At 45.8% G+C, this 21,374-nt stretch overlaps 1 protein-coding gene across 1 annotated transcript; it reads left to right on the top strand.

Moving 5' to 3' along the window:
* Positions 1-1,323: 1,323 nt before the first annotated feature.
* On the top strand, positions 1,324-21,132 carry LOC135520507 (uncharacterized). The gene is made up of 4 exons (XM_064946109.1): positions 1,324-1,593; positions 2,060-2,947; positions 17,326-18,308; positions 18,479-21,132. The coding sequence occupies exons 2-4, from the start codon at positions 2,065-2,067 to the stop codon at positions 20,231-20,233; spliced, it is 3,621 nt and encodes a 1,206-aa protein (XP_064802181.1). The 5' UTR covers positions 1,324-1,593; positions 2,060-2,064; the 3' UTR covers positions 20,234-21,132.
* The last annotated feature ends 242 nt before the right edge of the window (positions 21,133-21,374 follow it).

The raw sequence follows: 21,374 nt of genomic DNA on the forward strand, positions 1-21,374 counted from the left end.
CCCTCTGCTGTTTAAAAGAAGTATTGTGTTTCTAAAATAAATTGACTTACCTGTGAGTTTTGGCCTATGCTTTTTTTGTATTAAAACAAATCTAAGCTTAAAGTATCTTGTGAGCTTGCTGATGTGTAAAACAGTTTCCTACACACATAGTTACTGTCTTTATTATATTGGAACCACGGCTTATTATATAGCTATTAAAAATGTAAACCTATAATTTACTGAACTTTCTTATCCAGTTAATCTCACCTGATTAATTTGGTCCCCTGTTTCACATGTTCTCAATCACCCATTTTCAATACCATATTCATCCCGAGGGTGGATACATTTAGAGATGCCACCAAAAAACAGAGGGAGTCCTGGGTTTGATCTTACATGTATTTTGCATCTTTATTGCACAGCTCTCCTCTCTTCATTTAATGCCAGGGACTTGCACATTTTATGAATGCCCACTAAGAGCCTCTTGCACTGTGGATTTCTAGGGAATTTTTCCATAATTTGGTTTTGCTGATTTGATGTCCTTGTCATACACTGCTCAAAAAAATAAAGGGAACACTTAAACAACACAATGTAACTCCAAGTCATCACACTTCTGTGAAATCAAACTGTCCACTTAGGAAGCAACACTGTTTGACAATACATTTCACATGCTGTTGTGCAAATGGAATAGACAACAGGTGGAAATTGTAGGCAATTAGTAAGACACCCCTAATAAAGGAGTGGTTCTGCAGGTGGTGACCACAGACCACTTCTCAGTTCCTATGCTTCCTGGCTGATGTTTTGGTCACTTTTGAATGCAGGCGGTGCTTTCACTCTAGTGGTAGCATGAGACTGAGTCTACAACCCACACCAGTGGCTCAGGTAGTGCAGCTCATCCAGGATGGCACATCAATGCGAGCTGTGGCAAGAAGGTTTGCTGTGTCTGTCAGCGTAGTGTCCAGAGCATTGAGGCGCTACCAGGAGACAGGCCAGTACATCAAGAGACGTGGAGGAGGCCGTAGGAGGGCAACAACCCAGCAGCAGGACCACTACCTCTACCTCAGTGCAAAGTTCCATTCACAGGTCAGGCAGGTAGCCTAGTGGTTAAGAGTGTTGTCCAGTAACTGAAAGGTCGCTGGTTTGAATCCTGAGCCCACTAGGTGAAAATCTGGCAATGTGCCCTTGAGCAAGGCACTTTAAACCCTAATTTCTCCTGTAAATCACTCTGGATAAGAGCGTTTGCTTAATGAGTCACATATAATTTGTTGTTGTAATACCCCTCCACGACAGTAGGTGTCATTAAGTGTGTAAAGGGTCTGATGTTTTTGTCCCATTGTTGTTGTTGAAGACGGAAGCAAATCGGTCGCGGTTTGTAAGTGATTCAATTACAGCAAATTGTGTGTTACAAAATAAATTAAACATACGTTTAATCCATATTTAGGCGAGATAGTAACCTTGTGCAACAAGCGTTATACAGTATCATAGATCAGTCACATAATATAGTTTCTGGATACTTTTCGGACAGTGAAGAGCGCATGCCTCCACCGCCACAAGGTGTTTCTGTACAGGTGGAGCTTCTGAAAATTAGCCATCTTCACTGTTGCAATCAGAACTGAGGTGAGCTGCGGAAGTTCTTATGTCGTCATAATTTACCTGCTTATTCTGTCAATAGTTGCAGTAGGTAGGTAGTTTTTATTGACGTGGGGCATTTTGCGCTTAGGATTTTAATTAGATTGGCTAAATAACTAGCTACCGTTAGCTAGCTACAATTCAAAGGTAACATGGTGAAAGTTACCGTCACAGTCAGTACATTCATGTATTCTGCCTGCTCACTGCACTTGGTTGAAAATGGCTAGTTACGTTTTCTATATTTCAGAATCAATGTCAAACATAATACATTGTCTTAGCTGTTTTCTGCCAACATTAACATTCGACATTTTTGTTTTCTAATGGCACTTACTTTTAGTGACATTGGAATTGCATCATGGTCTGGTCTTAAGGTACATCATTCTGCTGGCGTTTGTCCTGATCCTGAAATGGTGGCATTAGAGAATTATATCAATGGATTGTGTTTGTCTCACAGGTACCATGTCAGACTTCACCATTGATATCCAGCTGACAGAACTAGGGTTCCCTGACATCTTGCAGCCCAGAGAAATTACCTGTGTGAAGGAAACACCATCGCCTTCGGCCTCTAACAATATTTCCCCTGGATCCCTGGCCAACCTCCAAATCCCCAGTTCCTCGCCACCTCCTCCTGCTGCACTCACTCCCACAGCTGTGGACCCAGAACTGGTCGGTGTAGAACAGCTGGTTTCTGTAGCCTCAAGGACTGCTTCTACAGTACAGCAGGTTGCCTTACAGACGGGCCCTCACATTACAGTAACCCCAAGTCCCTCTGGGCCCCCTGAGACACTGACAATACTCTGCCCACCCCCTCCTTCTACACACAAACCGGTGGTAGTGGCACACACTTCACGGCCTGTTAGTCCCATATTGCTACCCAAGAGTTTAGTAAGTGGTCAAAGCAATAGCCTTCACCAAACCCCCAAAATAACTAAAACTGTCTTGATATCTGTGTCTCGTGTTGGAGCTGGTACTGTGTTGACTACTGTACCAGCTCCTTCAACTCCCCCTGTTGAACACTTAAGAACCATTAAGAATGATTCCAAGCTGCCACTGGCAGACCAGACTGCAATGTTTCAGACCACTCCAAAACCTGTAAACACAGGGAAGCCAGGAAGGGCGGTCGCTGAGGAAGAAGAACCAGGAGAAAATATTGGAGAGGGAATAGGAGGGAAAAATGGAGGGAAAGATGTTTTCGATGATGGGAAAGTGCAAGGACTGAAAGAGAAAGAAGCAGAAGTTGCAAAAAGTTTAGAGGAGGATTCTGAGGAAACAGATGACAGTGAGGTTTCTGAGAATGAGGATGATGATGAAGAGGAGGAGGAGGAGGACGAACTGGACCCAGGTAGGCTTCAGCTCAAAGACTAAAACATCAACCATACATTTTTTTTCCCTGATTAAAAATGCTCTACATTTCTGTAAAATGTTTTCTCTTATGTCAAACTACCAGGAAGTCTGAAAAGACCGACTGAGTGGGTGAGGAGCTCACCTTGAGTGAAGTTTTTTTTAAAGACTGATGTCAAGCAACATGGTTGCAGTGAGATTATCTCAAGCAAATTTGCTGATGCACATAGAAACTCAAACAACATTGAAATTTGCATGCAACATTCAAACCTGTCATATCACAATGTTTTCACTTTTTTTTTATCCAACTGTTTGGTTATTGTAACAATATCAATATAGAAAAAAATGTTGGCTGTATAATTTAGCTAGCTAGCCCAAATAGAACTGTCAGCACTGTTTATCAAGGGAGCTAGCTAGTTTATTTTGGACAACTTCAGTTTCAATTTCAGTTCACTTTCCAAGGGGAGGTCTGGGTACTTTTCATTACATATATATAGTACTTTCAGAAAGTATTCACACCCCTTGACTTTTTCTGCATTTTGTTGTGTTACAAAGTGGGATTAAAATGGATTTCATTGTAGTTCTTTTGTTGTCAACAATCTACACAAAACATGTTTAATGGAAAATAAAACGCTATCTTGATTAGATATGTATTCAACCCCCTGAGTCAATACATGTTAGTCACCTTTGGCAGCGATTAAAGAGCTTTGTCTCTTAAGAGCTTTGCACACCTGGATTGTGCAATATTTGCCCATTTATTATTTAAAAAATTATTCTGTGTCAAATTGGTTGTTGATCATTGCTAGACAGCCATTTTCAAGTCTTGCCGTTGATTTAAAAAATGTAACTAGGCCACCCAAGAATATTTAGTGTTGTTTTGGTAAGCAACTCGTATATATTTGGCCTTGTGTTTTAGGTAATTGTCCTGGTGGAGGATGAATTTGTCTCCCAGTGTCTGTTGGAAAGCAAACTGAACCAAGTATTCTTCTAGGATTCTGCCTGTGCTTAGCTCTATTCTGTTTCTTTTTATACCCCCCCCCAAAAAACATCACAGGCCTTGCTGATGACAAGCATAGCCATAACATGATGCAGCCACCACCATGTTTGAAAATGTGAAACATTACAAAGCAACACGCTTTGTATTGAGGTTAAAAATGTAAATGTCTTTGCCAAATTTTTTGCAGTATTATTTTAGTGCCTTATTGCAAACAGGAACCCTGTATTCTGTCCAGGCTTCCTTCTTTTCACTCTGTCATTTATCAAATCAAATAGTATTAGTCACATGCGCCGAATACAACCGGTGTAGACTTTACATTGAATTGCTTACTTACAAGCCCCTAACAAAGAATGCAGTTATAAAAAAAATATGGATAAGAATAATAAATACAACTAACAAGTAATTAAAGAGCAGCATTAAAATAACAATAGTGCGATTATATACAGGGGGGTACACAGTCAATGTGCGGGGGCACCGGTTAGTAGGTAGAGTTATTAAAGTGACTATGCATAGTTGATACCAACAGAGAGTAGCAGCGGCGTAAAAGAAGGGGGGGCAATGCAAATAGTCTGGGTGGCCATTTGATTAGATGTTCAGGAGTCTTATGGCTTGGGGATAGAAGCTATTTAGAAACCTCTTGGACCTAGACTTGGCGCTCCGGTACTGCTTTCCATGCGGTAACAGAGAGAACAGTTTATGACTAGGGTGGCTGGAGTCTTTGACAATTTTTAGGGCCTCCCTCTGACACCGCCTGGTATAGAGGTCCTGGATGGCAGGACGCTTGGCCCCAGTGATGTACTGTGCCATTCGCACTACCCTCTAGTGCCTTGCGGTCGGAGGCCGAGCAGTTGCCATACCAGGCAGTGATGCAACCAGTCAGGTTGCTCTCAATGGTGCAGCTGTAGAACCTTTTGAGGATCTGAGGACTCATGCCAAATCTTTTCAGTCTCCTGAGGGGGAATAGGTTTTGTTGTGCCCTCTTCATGACGGTCTTGTTGAGCTTGGACCATGTTAGCTTGTTGGGGATGTGGACACCAAGGAGCTTGAAGCTCTCAACCTGCTCCACTGCAGCCTTGTCGATGATAATGGGGGCCTGTTCGGTCCTCTTTTTCCTGTTGTCCACATTCATCTCCTTTGTCTTGATCACGTTGAGGGAGAGGTTGTTGTCCTGGCACCACACGGCCAGGTCTCTGACCTCCCTATAGGCTGTCTCGACGTTGTCGGTGATCAGGCCTACCACTGTTGTGCCATCGGCAAACTTAATGATGGTGTTGGAGTTGTGCCTGGCCGTGCAGCCATGGTTGAACAGAGTGCTACGGGGTTGGTAGTCGTTTAGGCAGGTTACTTTAGTGTTTTGGAAACAGGCACCCTGGTGTCTGCTTAAAACATGTTGGTATTACAGACTCGGACAGGGAGAGGTTGAAAATGTCAGTGAAGACACTTGCCAGTTGGTCAGCGCATGCTCGTATGTCCTGGTAATCCGTCTGGCTCTGCGGCCTTATGAATGTTGACCAGTCTTAAGGTCTTACTCACATCAGCTGCAGAGAGCTTGATCACACAGTCTTCCGGAACAGCTGATGCTCTCATGCATGTTTCAGTGTTATTTGCCTCGAAGCGAGAGTAGAAGTAGTTTAGCTCGTCTAGTAGGCTCGTGTCACTGGGCAGCTCTCGGCTGTTCTTCCCTTTTGTAGTCTAATGGTTTGCAAGCCCTGCCACATCCGATGAGCATCAGAGCCGGTGTAGTACGATTCGATCTTAGTCCTGTATTGACGCTTTGCCTGTTTGATGATTCTTCGGAGGGTATAGCGGGATTTCTTATAAGCTTCCGGGTTCCGGGTTAGAGTCCATCTCCTTGAAAGCCGCAGCCCTAGCCTTTAGCTCATTGCGGATGTTGCCTGTAATCCATGACTTTATGTTAGTATTGTGGAGTACTACAACGTTGTTAATACATCCTCAGTTTTCTCCTATCACAGCCATTAACCTCTTAACTGTTTTAAAATCACCATTGGCCTCATGGTGAAATCCCTGAGTGGTTTCCTTCCTCTCTGGTGACTGAGTTAGTAAGGGCGTCTTTATCTTTGTAGTTACTGGGTGTATTGATACACCATCCAAAATGTAATTAGTAACTCCAACATGCTCAAACTATCATCACGAGTCACAGATCCCCGGGAAGTTAGTTGTTTTAATCTACTGATGCATATCATTGTTAAACCTACCTGGTCTTTGTGGTTGAATCTGTGCTTGAAATTCACAACTCGACTGAGGGGCCTTACAGAGATGGGGCAGTCTTTTAAAACTCATGTTAAACACTATTATTACACACAGTGAGTCCATGCAACTTATTATGTGACTTGTTAAACACATGTTTACCACTGAACTTGCCATAACAAAAGGGTTGAATACTGATTGACTCAAGACATTTCAGGTTTTCATTTTCTATTAATTTGTAAAGATTTATAAAAACATAATTCCACTTTGACATTATGGTGTACCGTGTGTAGATCAGTGACACAAAATCAACATTTTTAATTCAGGCTGTAACGTAACAAAATGTGGAAAAAGTTGAGGGGTGTGAATACTCTTTGAAGGCACTGTGTACAATGCATTCGTAAAACTTAATTGAGCTCAGGTGCATCCTGTTTCCATTGTAAATCCTTGAGCTGTTTCTACAACATAATTGGAGTCGACCTGTGGTAAATTTAAATTAATTGGACATGATTTGGAAAGGCACACCTGTCTATATAAGGTCTCACAGTTGACAGTGCATGTCAGCGCAAAAACCAAGCCATCAGGTCAAAGGAATTGTCCATAGAGCTCCCAGACAGGATTGTGTCGAGGCACAGATCTGGGGAAGGGTACCAAAAACATTTTGCAGCATTGAAGGTCCCCAAGAACACAGTGGCCTCCATCATTCCTAAATGGAAGAAGTTTGGAACCACCAAGACTTTTCCTAGAGCTGGCCGCCCGGCCGAACTGAGCAATCATGGGAGAAGGGCCTCCGTAACCAAGAACCCGGTGGTCACTCTGACAGAGCTCCAGAGTTCCCCTGTGGAGATGGGAGAACCTTCCAGAAGGACAAACATCTCTGCAGGCCTCCACCAATCAGGTCTTTATGGTAGAGAGGCCAGACGGAAGCAACTCTTCAGTAGAAGGCACTCCCGCTTGTAGATTGCCAAAAGCCACCTAAAGACTCTCAGACCATGAGAAACATGATTCTCTGGTCTGATGAAACCAATATTGAACTCTTTGGCCTGAATGCCATGTGTCACGTTTGGAGGAAACTCTACGGTGAAGCATAGTGAAAACCTGCTCCAGCACCTCAGACTGTGGTGAAGGTTCACCTTCCAACAGGACAATAACCCTAAGCACACAGTCAAGACAACGCAGGAGTGGTTGCGGGACAAGTCTCTGAATGTCTTTGAGTGGCCCAGCCAGAGCCCGGAATTGAACACGATCAAACATCTCTGGAGAGACCTGAAAATAGCTGTGCAGGAAGGCTCCCCATCCAACCTGACAGAGCTTGAGAGGATCTGCAGAGAAGAATGGTAGAAACTCCCAAAATATGTGTGCCAGGCTTGTAGCGTCATACCCAAGAAGACTCTGCTGTAATCACTGCTAAAAGTGCTTCAACAAAGTACGAAGTAAAGAGTCTGAATACTTATGTGAAATGTGTTTTTTATAAAATAGCAAATGTTTAAGCCTGTTTTTGTCTGTCATTATGGGGTGTTGTGTGTAGATTGATGAGGGGAAAAAACAATTCAATCAATTTTAGAATAAAGCTGTGATGTAACAATGTGAACAGTCATGGGGTCTGAATACATTCCAAGGGCGTGTGTGTGTGTGTGTGTTTTTTATTTATATATATATATATATATATATATATATATATATATACACACACTTTATACTACCGTTTTTAAAAAGGGGTCACTTAGACATTTCCTTGTTCCTTGTTTTTGAAAGAAAAGCAACAAAAAAATGTGTTCATTAAAATAACATCAAATTGATCAGAAATATAGTGTAGACATTGTTAATTTTGTAAATGACTATTGTAGCTGGAAACGGTTGATTTAAAAAAAAGAAAGGAATATCTACATAGGTGTACAGAGGTCCATTATCAGCAACCATCACTCATGTGTTCCAATGCCACGTTGTGTTAGCTCAACTGGCAGCTTCATTAAATAGTACCTGCAAAACACCAGTCTCAATGTCAACAGTGAAGAGTTGACTCTGGGATGCTGGCCTGCTCGGCAGAGTTGCAAAGAAAAAGCTATATCTGACTGGCCAATAAAAATAAAAGATAGGCAAAAGAACACAGACACTGGACAGAGGAACTCTGTGTAGAAGGCCAGTATCCCAGAGTCACCTCTTCACTGTTGACGTTGAGACTGGGGTTTTGCGGGTACTAGTTAATGAAGCTGCCAGTTGAGGACTTGTGAGGCGTCTGTTTCTCAAACTAGACACTCAAATGAACTTGTCCTCTTGCTCAGTTGTGCACCGGGGCCTCCCACTCCTCTTTCTATTTCGGTTAGAGCCAGTTTCTGCTGTTCTATGAAGGGAAGAAGTACAGTGTTGTACGAGATCTTCAGTTTCTTGACATTTTCTCGCATTGGAATAGCCTTAATTTCTCAGAATAAGAATAGACTGATGAGTTTCAGAAGAAAGCCATTGTTTCTGGCCATTTTGAGCCTGTAATCGAACCCACAAATGCTGATGCTCCAGATACTCAACTAGTATAAAGAAGGCCAGTTGTATTGCTTATTTAATCAGCACAACAGTTTTCAGCTGTACTAACATAATTGTACAAGGGTTTTCTATTGATCAATTAGCCTTTTTAAAATGATAAACTTGGATTAGCTAACACAACGTGCCATTATGAGTCTGTTCAGAGGAGACTGCGTGAATCAGGCCTTCATGGTGAAATTGTTGCAAAGATTCCAAGAACACAGGATGAGATGTTACTATCCTTTGTGCAAGCACTTCCAAGAGTTAATGAACAGTGAGCGTGGTGAAATTTGGGGAGCGCATCGTCAGTAGTGTACCTTTTGGTTCCTAGGGTGTTTCGGCATTTCACACTATACACCCTCCCCAAAGGCGGCCAGCGAGAGGGTGATCAATCCTACGCTTGCGTCCCATTCCCAATTAGTCATAGGAGTTGCCTTGTTGTTGATAGCCAACATCCCATGGGATATGCATGGCAGGGGCATCCTCCTCCCTGAGTCAAGCATTGTTGACCGCATACCTCCTGGCCCTCTCACTTCGGGGCCCAGCTGGGGTCTTTCCTCTTCATCCAGAGCCACTGACTGCTGCCTTCTGCCGCCTCTGATACAGCTTTGATTGCCGAACGCTGGCTCTGGCCCTTAATTCCCAGGTCTCTAAGCAGTCTGGTTGTAGATGTTGCCACAAAACCTCTGCAGCCCACCTCCACTGGTCGGACTTCTGTGTTCCAGCCATGATGCCGTGCTTCGGCAGCTAGATCAGCATAGCGCAGATGTTTTCGCTCATAAGCCTCATCTACTGAGTTTTCCCAGGGTACTGTGAGCTCAATGATGAAGACCTTATTGAGTGAACGGGACCAGAGCACCATGTCAGGTCTTAGGGTGGTGGTTGCGATCTCCGGAGGAAACACAAGTTGCCGGCCAATGTCAGCTAGCATTTTCCAGTCGCGGGCCAAGCGCAGCTGGTCTCGCTCTAATGGTGTAGAGCCGCTCTTCGGTGGTTTAACCCCTTCGCGGACAAAGTTTGTCCGTAAGGAGTGTGATGCTGCTGTGGGTGGTAGGGAGTTGGTGGCAGCTCGCTTGTCCTCCAGGGCGGACGCAAGGTTTTTAAGGACTTGGTTGTGACGCCAAGTGTAGCGTCCTTGGGTGAGGCTTGTTTTACACCCTGTGAGAATGTGCCTGAGGTTGGCTGGCATGGAACAGAGGGCACAGTCCGGATCTTCACCATACCATTGGTGAAGATTAACTGGTGTTGGAAGGACGTCATATGTTGCTCTGATTGAAAAGCTCAACCGCCTCGCTTCCATGGCCCACAGATCCTTCCAGCTGATCTTCCTCTTCTCCACACTGTCCCATCGAGTCCACTGTCCCTGTTTGGCAAGAGAGACTGCCTTGGCCCTCCTTGCAGCCTCCTCCTGATGGCGTACTTCCTGCACTACCATCTTCCGCCGCTCTGGTGCAGTGGCCTTACTCCAAGCAGCACGGCTAGTTAGCCCAAGGCCTCCTCTTCCTTGCTGAACATGACCCACAATGTCAGCATGTCTGAGGGCTGCTGTTGCCTCCTGGACTGCTTTTCCTGGCCTCCATTTGCGCCCAGTTGCCAAGGTCGGCGCGTTGTTGCTCACCACTGGGTCTCGAGATTCATTCAGTGTCATCTGGAGCCTGGTTTTTGCACACTTGAATTCCTCTGTTAGACTGGTGAGGGGCAGTTTGAGGACACCATCTCCATAGAGGCCTATGGTGGTAAGGCATCGTGGAACTCCAAGCCACTTCTTTAAGTAGCCTGTGACTCCTCTTTCCATCTTCTCCACTGTTGAGTTTGGAACCTCATACAGTGCTAAGGGCCACAACACCCGGGGTAGGAGACCAAACTGCAGACACCAGGCCTTTAACTTTCCAGGTAGCTGGGTGTTGTCGATGGACTGTAGGCTACTACTGATGTCTTTGCGCAGCTGTTGCACCTGGTCTTTGTCCTTCAGGCTTGCATCATACCACCTTCCAAGGCTTTTTACCGGCTGCTCAGACACTGTTGGGATTTGGTCATCTCCGATGAAGAATTTCAGGTCAGAGAGTACTCCCTTCACAATCGAGATGCTGCGTGACTTGGATGGTTTAATCTTCATACGGGCCCAGCTGATGTTCTCCTCGAGTTTTCTGAGCAGTCTCCTGGTGCATGGGACAGTGGTGGTCAATGTTGTGATGTCGTCCATGTAGGCTCTGAGTGGAGGTAGGCGGAAACCAGAGTCGACTCGCTGTCCACCAGCAACCCATTTTGAGGATCTGATGATAACCTCCATTGCCATTGTGAATGCCAACGGAGAAATGGTACATCCCGCCATTATACCTACATTCAGGCACTGCCATGAGGTGGTGAACTCTGAGGTGGTGAAGCAGAACTGCAGATCCTGGAAGTACGACTTCACCAGGTTTGTGATGGTGTCCGGTATGTGGAAAAATCTGAAGGCAGACCACAGGAGTTCATGGGGCACAGAGCCAAATGCATTGGCGAGGTAGAGGAAGACTACATGGAGGTCCCTTTTCTCCACCTTGGCCATTTGGATCTGGTGCCAGATCATGCTGGAATGTTCCAAGCAGCCAGAGAACCCTGATATTCCTGCCTTCTGTACAGATGTATCGACGTACGCATTCCTTTGCAGGTACTCGGCCATCCTCTGGGCAATGACCCTAAAGAAGATTTTACCCTCGACATTCAATAAGGAGATTGGGCGGAATTGGCTGATGTTCACTGCATCCTTCTCCTTAGGGATCAGGACCACTCCTAAAGGACATCAATAATAATTGCTTGGGCCAAGAAACACGAGCAATGAACATTAGAGAATTATTTATTTCAGCTTTTATTTCTTTCATCACATTCCCAGTGGGTCAGAAGTTTACATCACTCAATTAGTATTTGGTAGCATTGCCTTTAAATTGTTTAACTTGGGTCAAACATTTCGGGTAGCCTTCCACGAGCTTCCCACAATAAGTTGGGTGAATTTGACTTTGTTGTCCTCAAGCCATTTTGCCACAACTTTGGAAGTATGCTTGGGGTCAATGTCCATTTGTAAGACCCATTTGTGACCAAGCTTTAACTTCCTGACTGATGTCTTGAGATGTTACTAAAATATGTCCACATAATTGTCCGTCCACATGATGCCATCTATTTTGTGAAGTGCACCAGTCCCTCCTGCAGCAAAGCTTCACGATTGGGATGGTGTTCTTCGGCTTGCAAGCCTCCCCCTTTTTCCTCCAAACATAACTATGGTCATTATGGCCAAACAGTTTTTTGTTTGATCAGACCAGAGGACATTTCTCCAAAAAGTACCATCTTTGTTCCCATGTACAGTTGCAAACCGTAGTCTGGCTTTTTTTATGGCGGTTTTGGAGCAGTGGCTTCTTCCTTGCTGAGCGGCCTTTCAGGTTATGTCGACTCTTTTTTGCCTGTGGATATAGATACTTTTGTACCTGTTTCCTCCAGCATCTTCACAAGGTCCTTTTCCTTTTCTGGGATTGATTTTCACTTTCCACTCCAAAGTACGTTCATCTCGAGGAGACAGAACGTGCCACTTTCCTGAGCGGTATGACGATTGTGTGGTCCCATGGTGTTTATACTTGTGTACTAATGTTTGTACAGATGAACGTGGTACCTTCAGGCGCTTGAAAATTGCTCACTAGGTTCAACCAGACTTTTTTCCCCTAAGGTCTAGGCTGATTTCTTTTGATTTTCCCACGATGTCAAGCAAAGAAGCACAGGTACACCTCCAATTGACCAGCAAAGCACCAGCACACCAACTCCTCCATGCTTCACGGTGGGAACCACACATGCGGAGATCATCCGTTCACCTACTCCACCATGCTTCACGGTGGGAACCACACATGCGGAGATCATCCGTTCACCTACTCCACCATGCTTCACGGTGGGAACCACACATGCGGAGATCATCCATTCACCTACTCCACCATGCTTCACGGTGGGAACCACACATGCGGAGATCATCCGTTCACCTACTCCACCATGCTTCACGGTTGAACCACACATGCGGAGATCATCCGTTCACCTACTCCACCATGCTTCAAGGTTGGAACCACACATGCGGAGATCATCCGTTCACCTACTCCACCATGCTTCACGGTTGGAACCACACATGCGGAGATCATCCGTTCACCTACTCCACCATGCTTCACGGTGGGAACCACACATGCGGAGATCATCCGTTCACCTACTCCACCATGCTTCACGGTTGGAACCACACATGCGGAGATCATCCGTTCACCTACTCTGCATCCGACAAAGACACGGCGGTTGGAACCAAAAATCTCAAATTTGGAATCTTCAGACCAAAGGACAGATTTCCACCGGTCTAATGTTCATTGCTCGTGTTTCTTGGCCCAAGCAATTATTATTGATGTCCTTTAGGAGTGGTTTCTTTGCAACAATTTGACCATGAAGGCCTGATTCACGCAGTCTCCTCTGAACAGTTGATGTTAAGATGTGTCTGTTACTTGAACTCTGTGAAGCATTTATTTGGGCTGCAATATCTGAGGCTGGTAACTCTGGTTTCAACGCCGTACAACACTCCTTCCGTGGCCTCCAACTGCTCTTAAATGCTAGTAAAACAAAATGCATCCTCTTCAACCGATCGCTACCCACCCGCCCGACTAGCTTCACTACTCTGGACGGTTCTGACTTAGAATATTTGGACAACTATAAATACCTAGATGTCTGGTTAGACTGTAAACTCTCCTTCCAGACTCATATTTTGCATCTCCAATCCAAAATTAAATCTAGAATCGGTTTCCTATTTCGCACAAAGCTTCCTTCACTCATGCTGCCAAACATACCCTCGTAATACTGACTATCCTACCGATCCTTGACTTCGGCGATGTCATTTACAAAATAGCCTCCAACACTCTACTCAGCAAATTGAATGCAGTCTATCACAGTGCCATCCATTTTGTCACCAAAGCCCCATATACTACCCACCACTGCGACCTGTATGCTCTATAAGTCCTTGCTCATTAAAGCTCTGCCTTATCTCAGCTCACTGGTCACCATAGCAACACCCACCCGAAGCACACACTCCAGCAGGTATATTTCACTGGTCATACCCAAAGCAACACCTCCTTTGACCGCCTTTCCTTCCAGTTCTATGCTGCCAATGACTGATACGAACTGCAAAAATCACTGAAGCTAGAGACATATCTCCCTCACTAACTTTAAGCGTCCGCTGTCAGAGCAGCTTACCGATCGCTGCAGCTGTACACAGCCCATCTGTAAATAGCCCATCCAACTACCTACCTCATCCCCATATTTGTTTTTGTTTTTCTGCTATTTTGAACACCAGTATTTCTACCTGCACATCCTCATCTACACATCTATCACTCCAGTGTAAATTGCTAAATTGTAATTACTTCGCCACTATTGGCCTATTTATTGCCTTACCTCCTTACCTCATATGCACACACTGTATACAGATCTTTCTATTGTGTTGTTGACTGTATGTTTGTTTGTGTAACTGTGTTGTTTTTGTTGCACTGCTTTGCTTTATCTTGGTCAGGTCACAGTTGTAAATGAGAACTTTTTCTCAACTGGCCTACCTGGTTAAATAAAGGTGAAAAAAACTAAAATGAATTTATCCTCTTTAGCAGAGTTAACTCTGGTTCTTCCTGTCGCGTTCCTCATGAGAGCCAGTTTCATCTCTAATAGCTTACTGACCAAGACTTCGGACCAAACTTTTTCAATACCTTGTTTGCATACCCATTTCCCCCTTTATTTATTGGTAGATATGTTTAACTTTCTTTCCTACCAACCCTACCGGCTACCGGTGTCATTCTTCTGTGAGCTGCTCCATGCGACAACCAGTTGAGAGCTGCTCGCTCTTGCTGCCTGTAGATGATATTCCCGCTGAAACTAGGCTGTGAGTGGAGTGCATGTGGATATATTTAACATGCTTTGCGATTGTGTAGGCTTCTTTGCATGATTTCTTTATTGTACTGCATAATTGTTAAGTCGTACGCCTGTTTTTCAGTCTCTCGGTCACAGCTTTGATGCACCTGTACTGACCTCGCCTTCTGGATGATAGCGGGGTGAACAGGCAGTGGCTCGGGTGGTTGTTGTCCTTGATGATCTTTATGACCTTCCTGTGACATCGGGTGGTGTAGGTGTCCTGGGGGGCAGGTAGTTTGCCCCCGGTGATGCATTGTGCAGACCTCACTACCCTCTGGAGAGCCTTACGGTTGTGGGCGGAGCAGTTGCCGCACCAGGCGGTGATACAGCCCGACAGGATGCTCTCGTTTGTGCATTTGTAGAAGTTTGTGAGTGCTTTTGGTGACAAGCCAAATTTCTTCAGCCTCCTGAGGTTGAAGAGGCGCTGCTGTGCCTTCTTCATGATGCTGTCTGTGTGGGTGGACCAATTCAGTTTGTCTGTGATGTGTACGCAGAGGAACTTAAAACTTGCTACCCTCTCCACTACTGTTCCATCGATGTGGATAGGGGGGTGTTCCCTCTGCTGTTTCCTGAAGTCCACAATCATCTCCTTAGTTTTGTTGACGTTGAGTTTGAGGTTATTTTCCTGACACCACACTCCGAGGGCCCTCACCTCCTCCCTGTAGGCCGTCTCGTCGTTGTTGGTAATCAAGCCTACCACTGTTGTGTCATCCGCAAACTTGATGATTGAGTTGGAGGCGTGCGTGGCCACGCAGTCGTGGGTGAACAGGGAGTACAGGAGAGGGCTCAGAACGCACCCTTGTGGGGCCCCAGTGTTGAGGATCAGCGGGGTGGAGAAGTTGTTACCTACCCTCACCACCTGGGGGCGGCCCATCAGGAAGTCCAGTACCCAGTTGCACAGGGCGGGGTCGAGACCCAGGGTCTCGAGCTTGATGACGAGTTTGGAGGGTACTATGGTGTTAAATGCTGAGCTGTAGTCAATGAACAGCATTCTCACATAGGTATTCCTCTTGTCCAGATGGGTTAGGGCAGTGTGCAGTGTGGTTGAGATTGCATCGTCTGTGGACCTATTTGGGCGGTAAGCAAATTGGAGTGGGTCTAGGGTGTCAGGTAGGGTGGAGGTGATATGGTCCTTGACTAGTCTCTCAAAGCACTTCATGATGACGGAAGTGAGTGCTACGGAAGCTGATAATTATGCGTTTTTCCTCCACTGGTCTCACTGGCCAATTGAGACATGGATTTTGTGTGTGTGCCATTCAGAGGTTGAATGGGCGAGACAAAAGAAGTGCTTTTACAATGGGATATAGTAATAGGTGCCAGGCGCACCGGTTTGTGTCAAGAACTGCAGCGCTGCTGAGGTTGTCACGCTCAACAGTATCCCCTGTGCATCAAGAATGGTCCACCACCCAAAGGACATCCAGCCACCTTGACACAACTGTAGGAGGCAATGGAGTCAACATGGGCCAGCATCCCTGTGGAAGCGTTTCGACACCTTGTAGAGTCCATGTCCTGATGAGTGGAGGCTGTTCTGAGGGCAAAAGGGGTGCAACTCAATATTAGGAAGGTGTTCTTACTGTTTTGTACACTGTATATTGACTACCAGACAATGTTCATATATCATGACTGTCAGTCGGAGGTGGGACCAAGTCATTATTATTCGGGTTGCAAGTCTTAAGGTCCGGTTCTCAAGTTGAGTTCGAAGTAGAACGGGTTGGGTCAAGTCCAAGTCGTGCATTTTAAGAGCTAGTCGAGTCGCACGTCAAGTAAAAAACAACATCTGTACATGTAACGACTTGTTCAACTACAAGTCTTTGTCTATTGAGGTTACCAGACAGCCCTTTACTTCATTATTTTGATATTATTTTGATTATGTAATTATTAATTTTAACAACAAATTCCAAATACAAGTAAATTATTAATTTCAAGCAATTTTGACATACCAAGAGAGCAGTAGACTTATGCTAGTTGTTTGAAGCCCCATTGCTGGTGAGCTTGCAAAGTAAACAGTAAATATTATTAATCACCAGACATTTTTGGAGCTGCATGTTTGCGCTGCATCCGATCCTATAGCTGTACAGCATGTGACTCGAGTCCACACCTCTGCTATCAATGTATAGAAGTTTGTATGAATCTTCCATTTGGCGTGTCTAATGATGTTATGACATGACAACTGCGTCTGAGTTCTTGGCAACCCTTCCCCCGCTTTTGTTTCATGCTGGCTGAAGACCTAGCTTGCCAGCTACTAGCTAACACACGACACAGATGAAAGCAGAAACCTCTAAGTATCTTTGCTTTAGATGAATAGGGGAAACCTCTAATTATACTGTATTTGCTGACACAGTGCAGTCAAATTTTGGCACCAGTAGACTAGCTACCTAGTTATGTAAACCACGCCCCTCTGCGAACACCCTTATGCAATTGTTGGTTACAAGGCGGTACTTATTTAAACGAGGTAAGAGAATATCACCGTACCATTGGTGTATTCAAATTTGAGATTTTGTGATGTCATATTAATATTCCCACCTCTTGAATCCTGGTGTTTGACATTGGGGAGGGGACCAGTAACTTTATGATCAAACTTTATCAATGTAGAAGCAACAGTCATTTTTTATACTTTAGGTATCCTACTTTGATTTGGTTTCATCCAAATATCATACATTTCCTGAAAAACTTTTTGACTGCTGTACCTTTAACACCCTTCTCCCTCTGCCTTTCAGAAGCAGAGCCTGGAGGTTCAGGCGAACACCGCTGTAGCGTCTGTGACCTCGTCCTTTCCTCCAGCTTCCAGCTCCAGGAGCACATGAACCTGCACACAGGGGCACGCCCCTACTGCTGTGCCGAGTGTGGCAAGCGCTTCTGTCAGCTGGCCAACTACCGCTCCCACCTGCGGACGCACGCCCAGCCCCAGACCTCAGTCCCACCCGTACAGCTCCGCTGCCGTGTTTGCCTGAAGGGCTTCGATTCTGAGCAGGGTTTGAAGGACCACCTAGCCAAGTCCCACTTTGAGAAGGAGTTCTATGAGTGTGACGCATGCAAGCGCATCTTCACCTGCCTGACCAAGTGTGAGGAGCACCTGGAGGAGCACAAGCGCGAGCTGGCGGACCACGTGTGTCTGCAGTGCTGCCGCCGCTTCCGCCTGCGCCGCTCTCTCCGCCGCCACAAGGAGCGGGGCTGTGTCCGCAGCTATCGCTGCACCGACTGCCCCATGAACTTCAGCCGCAAGAATGCCCTCCTCAAGCACAGCTTCTCCCACTTGGGCCTGCTGCCTTACACCTGCATCCAGTGCCGTGCACATTTCCGCCTGGCCAGGCTCTACCGTAAGCATGAGTGTGAGCCGGAGCGGCTCCACTGTGTGGCATGCCTGGGCGTCTTTCAGAGCCACAACGACTTCCAGAGGCACAAGAGGGAGACTGGCTGCTGGGGCCAGCAGGGGACCAAGGGGGATGAGATCCGCTGTATGGAGTGTGGCCAGGCCTTCTCCACGGCTGACGAGCTGAAGAATCACGCCGGGGCCCACCAGAGGGTGATGACCTGCTCCGAGTGCGGCAAGGGCTTCCGCTCGGCCTTGATGCTGATGTCACACATGGGGGGCCACGCAGGGTCGAGGCCCTGTCTGTGTAAGAACTGTGGCCTGGGCTTCCCTCACCAGCAGGGTTACGAGAGCCACCTCAAGGACTGTGGATGCAAACCCCCTCCTGTGGTGAGTATGGGTTACCCCCCTAAGGACTGTTGCAATAGACTGATATATGTTTGTCACTGTATATGGCTCTTTGGAAGAAAAGTATTTTCAGATTATTTTGATTTAAATTGGATTGGATAGAGAAGGGTACAAGTAGTTCTCTGTTCACTGTTGTAACTCGCTCTTTGCAGATGGCTCCAAAGAAACCATGGAAGGATGCACCTGCTGCTCCTTCCAAACCGCTAGCCCAGCTCGCTCCAAGTTATCTCCCTGTCTCTGCTCCTGTGAAGAAACCAGAGAGACAAGTGTCAGCACCACTTTCTACCCCAGTGAGAATGCTGGGCTCTGCCCCTGCCAGAGTCACTATGGGAGTCTCTGCTTCTACCCCAGTGAGAATGCCAGGCTCTGTCCCTGCCGGAGTCACAATGGGAATCCCTAACACCAATGCTGTCCGTGTGGTGAGCCCTGACCAACCCACCAAGGGTCTGTGGAAGCTCAGCCTGGACAAACAGCCTCCTCCTGGGGTGTCCTTGGTCATGTTTGTCCCTGCCAACACCCCTCTGGCCTCTGGACTCTCTGGCCCATCCTCCACCCCCCAGCTCCCAGCTCTCTCAGGCACACAGCCCCAGTGGAAGGTATTCAACCCAGCACCAAATCCAGGAGCCCCTCCTCCGGTGCTGTGCCAGTCCAGCTTCACCTCTGAGCCGGGCCTGAGCCTCATAGCAGAGGCAAACCGGCGCTACTCCTCTAATGCCCCGCTGGATCTGGCCTTAAAGACAACTTACTACGAACAGGAGCCTGCTAATTTACTACCTCTTGATCTGTCTAACAAGTCGACTTGCTCCACTCTTCCTGCTAACCTTGTAGTCAAGACTGAACCGAGAGACCCTGGGTTTGCAGAGGAGACTGAGGAAGAAGTATTCACAAGTTTAACAGGAGATAAAAAGGGGATAGTCTTTCAGAGTAAGATGGAGCCAGGAGAGGATTCTAAAATGGAGGCTATGGCTCAGAAGGGGGGAAATAGAGAAGGGAGAGGAGATGAAGACAGGCAAAATGACAGCAGAGATGATGGAACAGCTCAGTCTCAAATGAAGAAGGCACCAAAGCCGGGAGTCCCGTCAACACTGCGGCTCCTGACCGTCAAACAGACAGAACCTTTGAAGAACACTGCCAAAGTGGATCTAGTGAATCAGCTGAAAATCGAGTCCGTCAGCTCTTTGCACTCCAAAATGCTTCGGGGCTTAGTCCATATAAAGCAGGAACCACTGTCTCTAGAGCCTGACAGTGGAACACAGAGCTCAGACTTCTGTTCGTACAGCCCGCTGACAGCATTGAAGAGGAAGATGGAGCCAGACGTGGGGCTGGACTTGAGATGGGATGGGGGCACCCCAGGCTGTGTGCTCGACTTGAGGTTGAATGGAGGGAACCCAGCCAGTTGTGATGTGGCGGAGAAAGCAGAGGAGAGGAACATGGAAGGAGACCGTGTAGAGGAGGAGCTTGAGGGTGGCGAGAAGGATGGCGCAACAGAGGAGAGGAAAGCAGATATGGATGGATCGGAGGAGAGGAAAGAGCAGAAGGATGGATCGGAGCAGAGGAAAGTGGATAAGGCTGGATCAGAGGAGAGGAAAGCGGATAAGGATGGATCGGAGGAGAGGAAAGCAGATAAGGATGGATCGAAGGAGAGGAAAGCAGATAAGGATGGATCGGAGGAGAGGAAAGCGGATAAGGATGGATCGAAGGAGAAGGATGGAACCGAGGAGAGGAAAGGGGAGGAGGATGGAACGGAGGAGACTGACGCCACTGTTGATGAACCCACAGCCCATAACCCAGAGACACAGCTCCATCCCTCTCCCATCCCCTCTCCTCCCTCCTCACCACCATATAAAAGACGAAGGTCACTAAGGACAAGGGAAAAGCCTAGAGCCCTACGTGACTGTTTATTATAAGGGCAGTACTTTAGACAGAGTGAAAAATGGGATTGCTGACAACAATGTTAATGAGATTGCCTTTTAATGGCCTGAGAAACAGGGAAAAACATAACCAAGCTTACTGTAAAACAATTCATACTAGGCTTGTTATTAAATTATAATAGCAACACATTTTGTGGATTAATGGTGATTTTTATAAACCATGCCTCTACATGAATTTGCCCTCTGGATTTGGTTGCTTTCCTGTATTCCAATTATTTTTTCTTAGCTATTAAAGACTTACTATGTCTATGTTTAATGTACCTGCTAGTGTTTAGTGAGCTAGCTAACACTCCTTGTTGTTAGCTGCTTACTGTGTGGCAAGAGATTGAGATTAGGGTAAATAGTTTCCATTGTTTTCGATGTTACAGTAGTTGCGTATGTTGGCAATAGGATCATGCACTTCTTCCAGTGTTATGCACACCTTTCCAAACACTCCATATGTATTTGACTATACCAACATAATTTATTTGGGTTCTTTGTTATAGGTTGTCTAGTTAGTCTTCACTTGAATGTCATTGTAATTTTTGTCGTTTCTATTCTATATAAGCTTCCGTATGGTTTCGCCAAGGTTTCTTATTCAGGTACTGATGGGGGGTGTTTGGGAGCCAGGATTTAATGTACTGTCAACTTTCTGAGAAATGTTTCTCAACAGCTGGGTTTTTGTTTGATTTGAGTTCCATAATTGGTATAATATGCAAGAAATGTATGTGCTGTCCAATTATAATGTTAAATTGACATGCATATAATTTTCTATCACGTTGAATGTCTTACCCCAAATTCAACTGAATGGTTGCAGTGTTTTGTAGTTTAAAATATTCTGTTCTGAAATTGGGATCTTAAAGGATACAAATAAAGATTAACGTGTCGGAATGGTATGGAGGGGTTTTCTCGGAAAGCCTTCTTTTATTGACCTATACAGAACTCTTACTTGAGTCCTGGAGAGGAAGGGGGAAGGCACTATGGTAAGTGTTTATCTCATTTTAAACACAATGATAGAAATCTTAGTATAACAGAATCTAACATTTAACCAAAGTGTTGTAATCCATAAATCCAGTGTTTCATTTTGAAATGTTAATAAACTGTGCATTTGGGTTTAGCTAGGTAGGTCTAATTATAT

The sequence above is a fragment of the Oncorhynchus masou genome, chromosome 29 (assembly GCF_036934945.1).
Source record: "Oncorhynchus masou masou isolate Uvic2021 chromosome 29, UVic_Omas_1.1, whole genome shotgun sequence".
In the NCBI taxonomy this organism is placed as follows: Eukaryota; Metazoa; Chordata; class Actinopteri; order Salmoniformes; family Salmonidae; genus Oncorhynchus; species Oncorhynchus masou.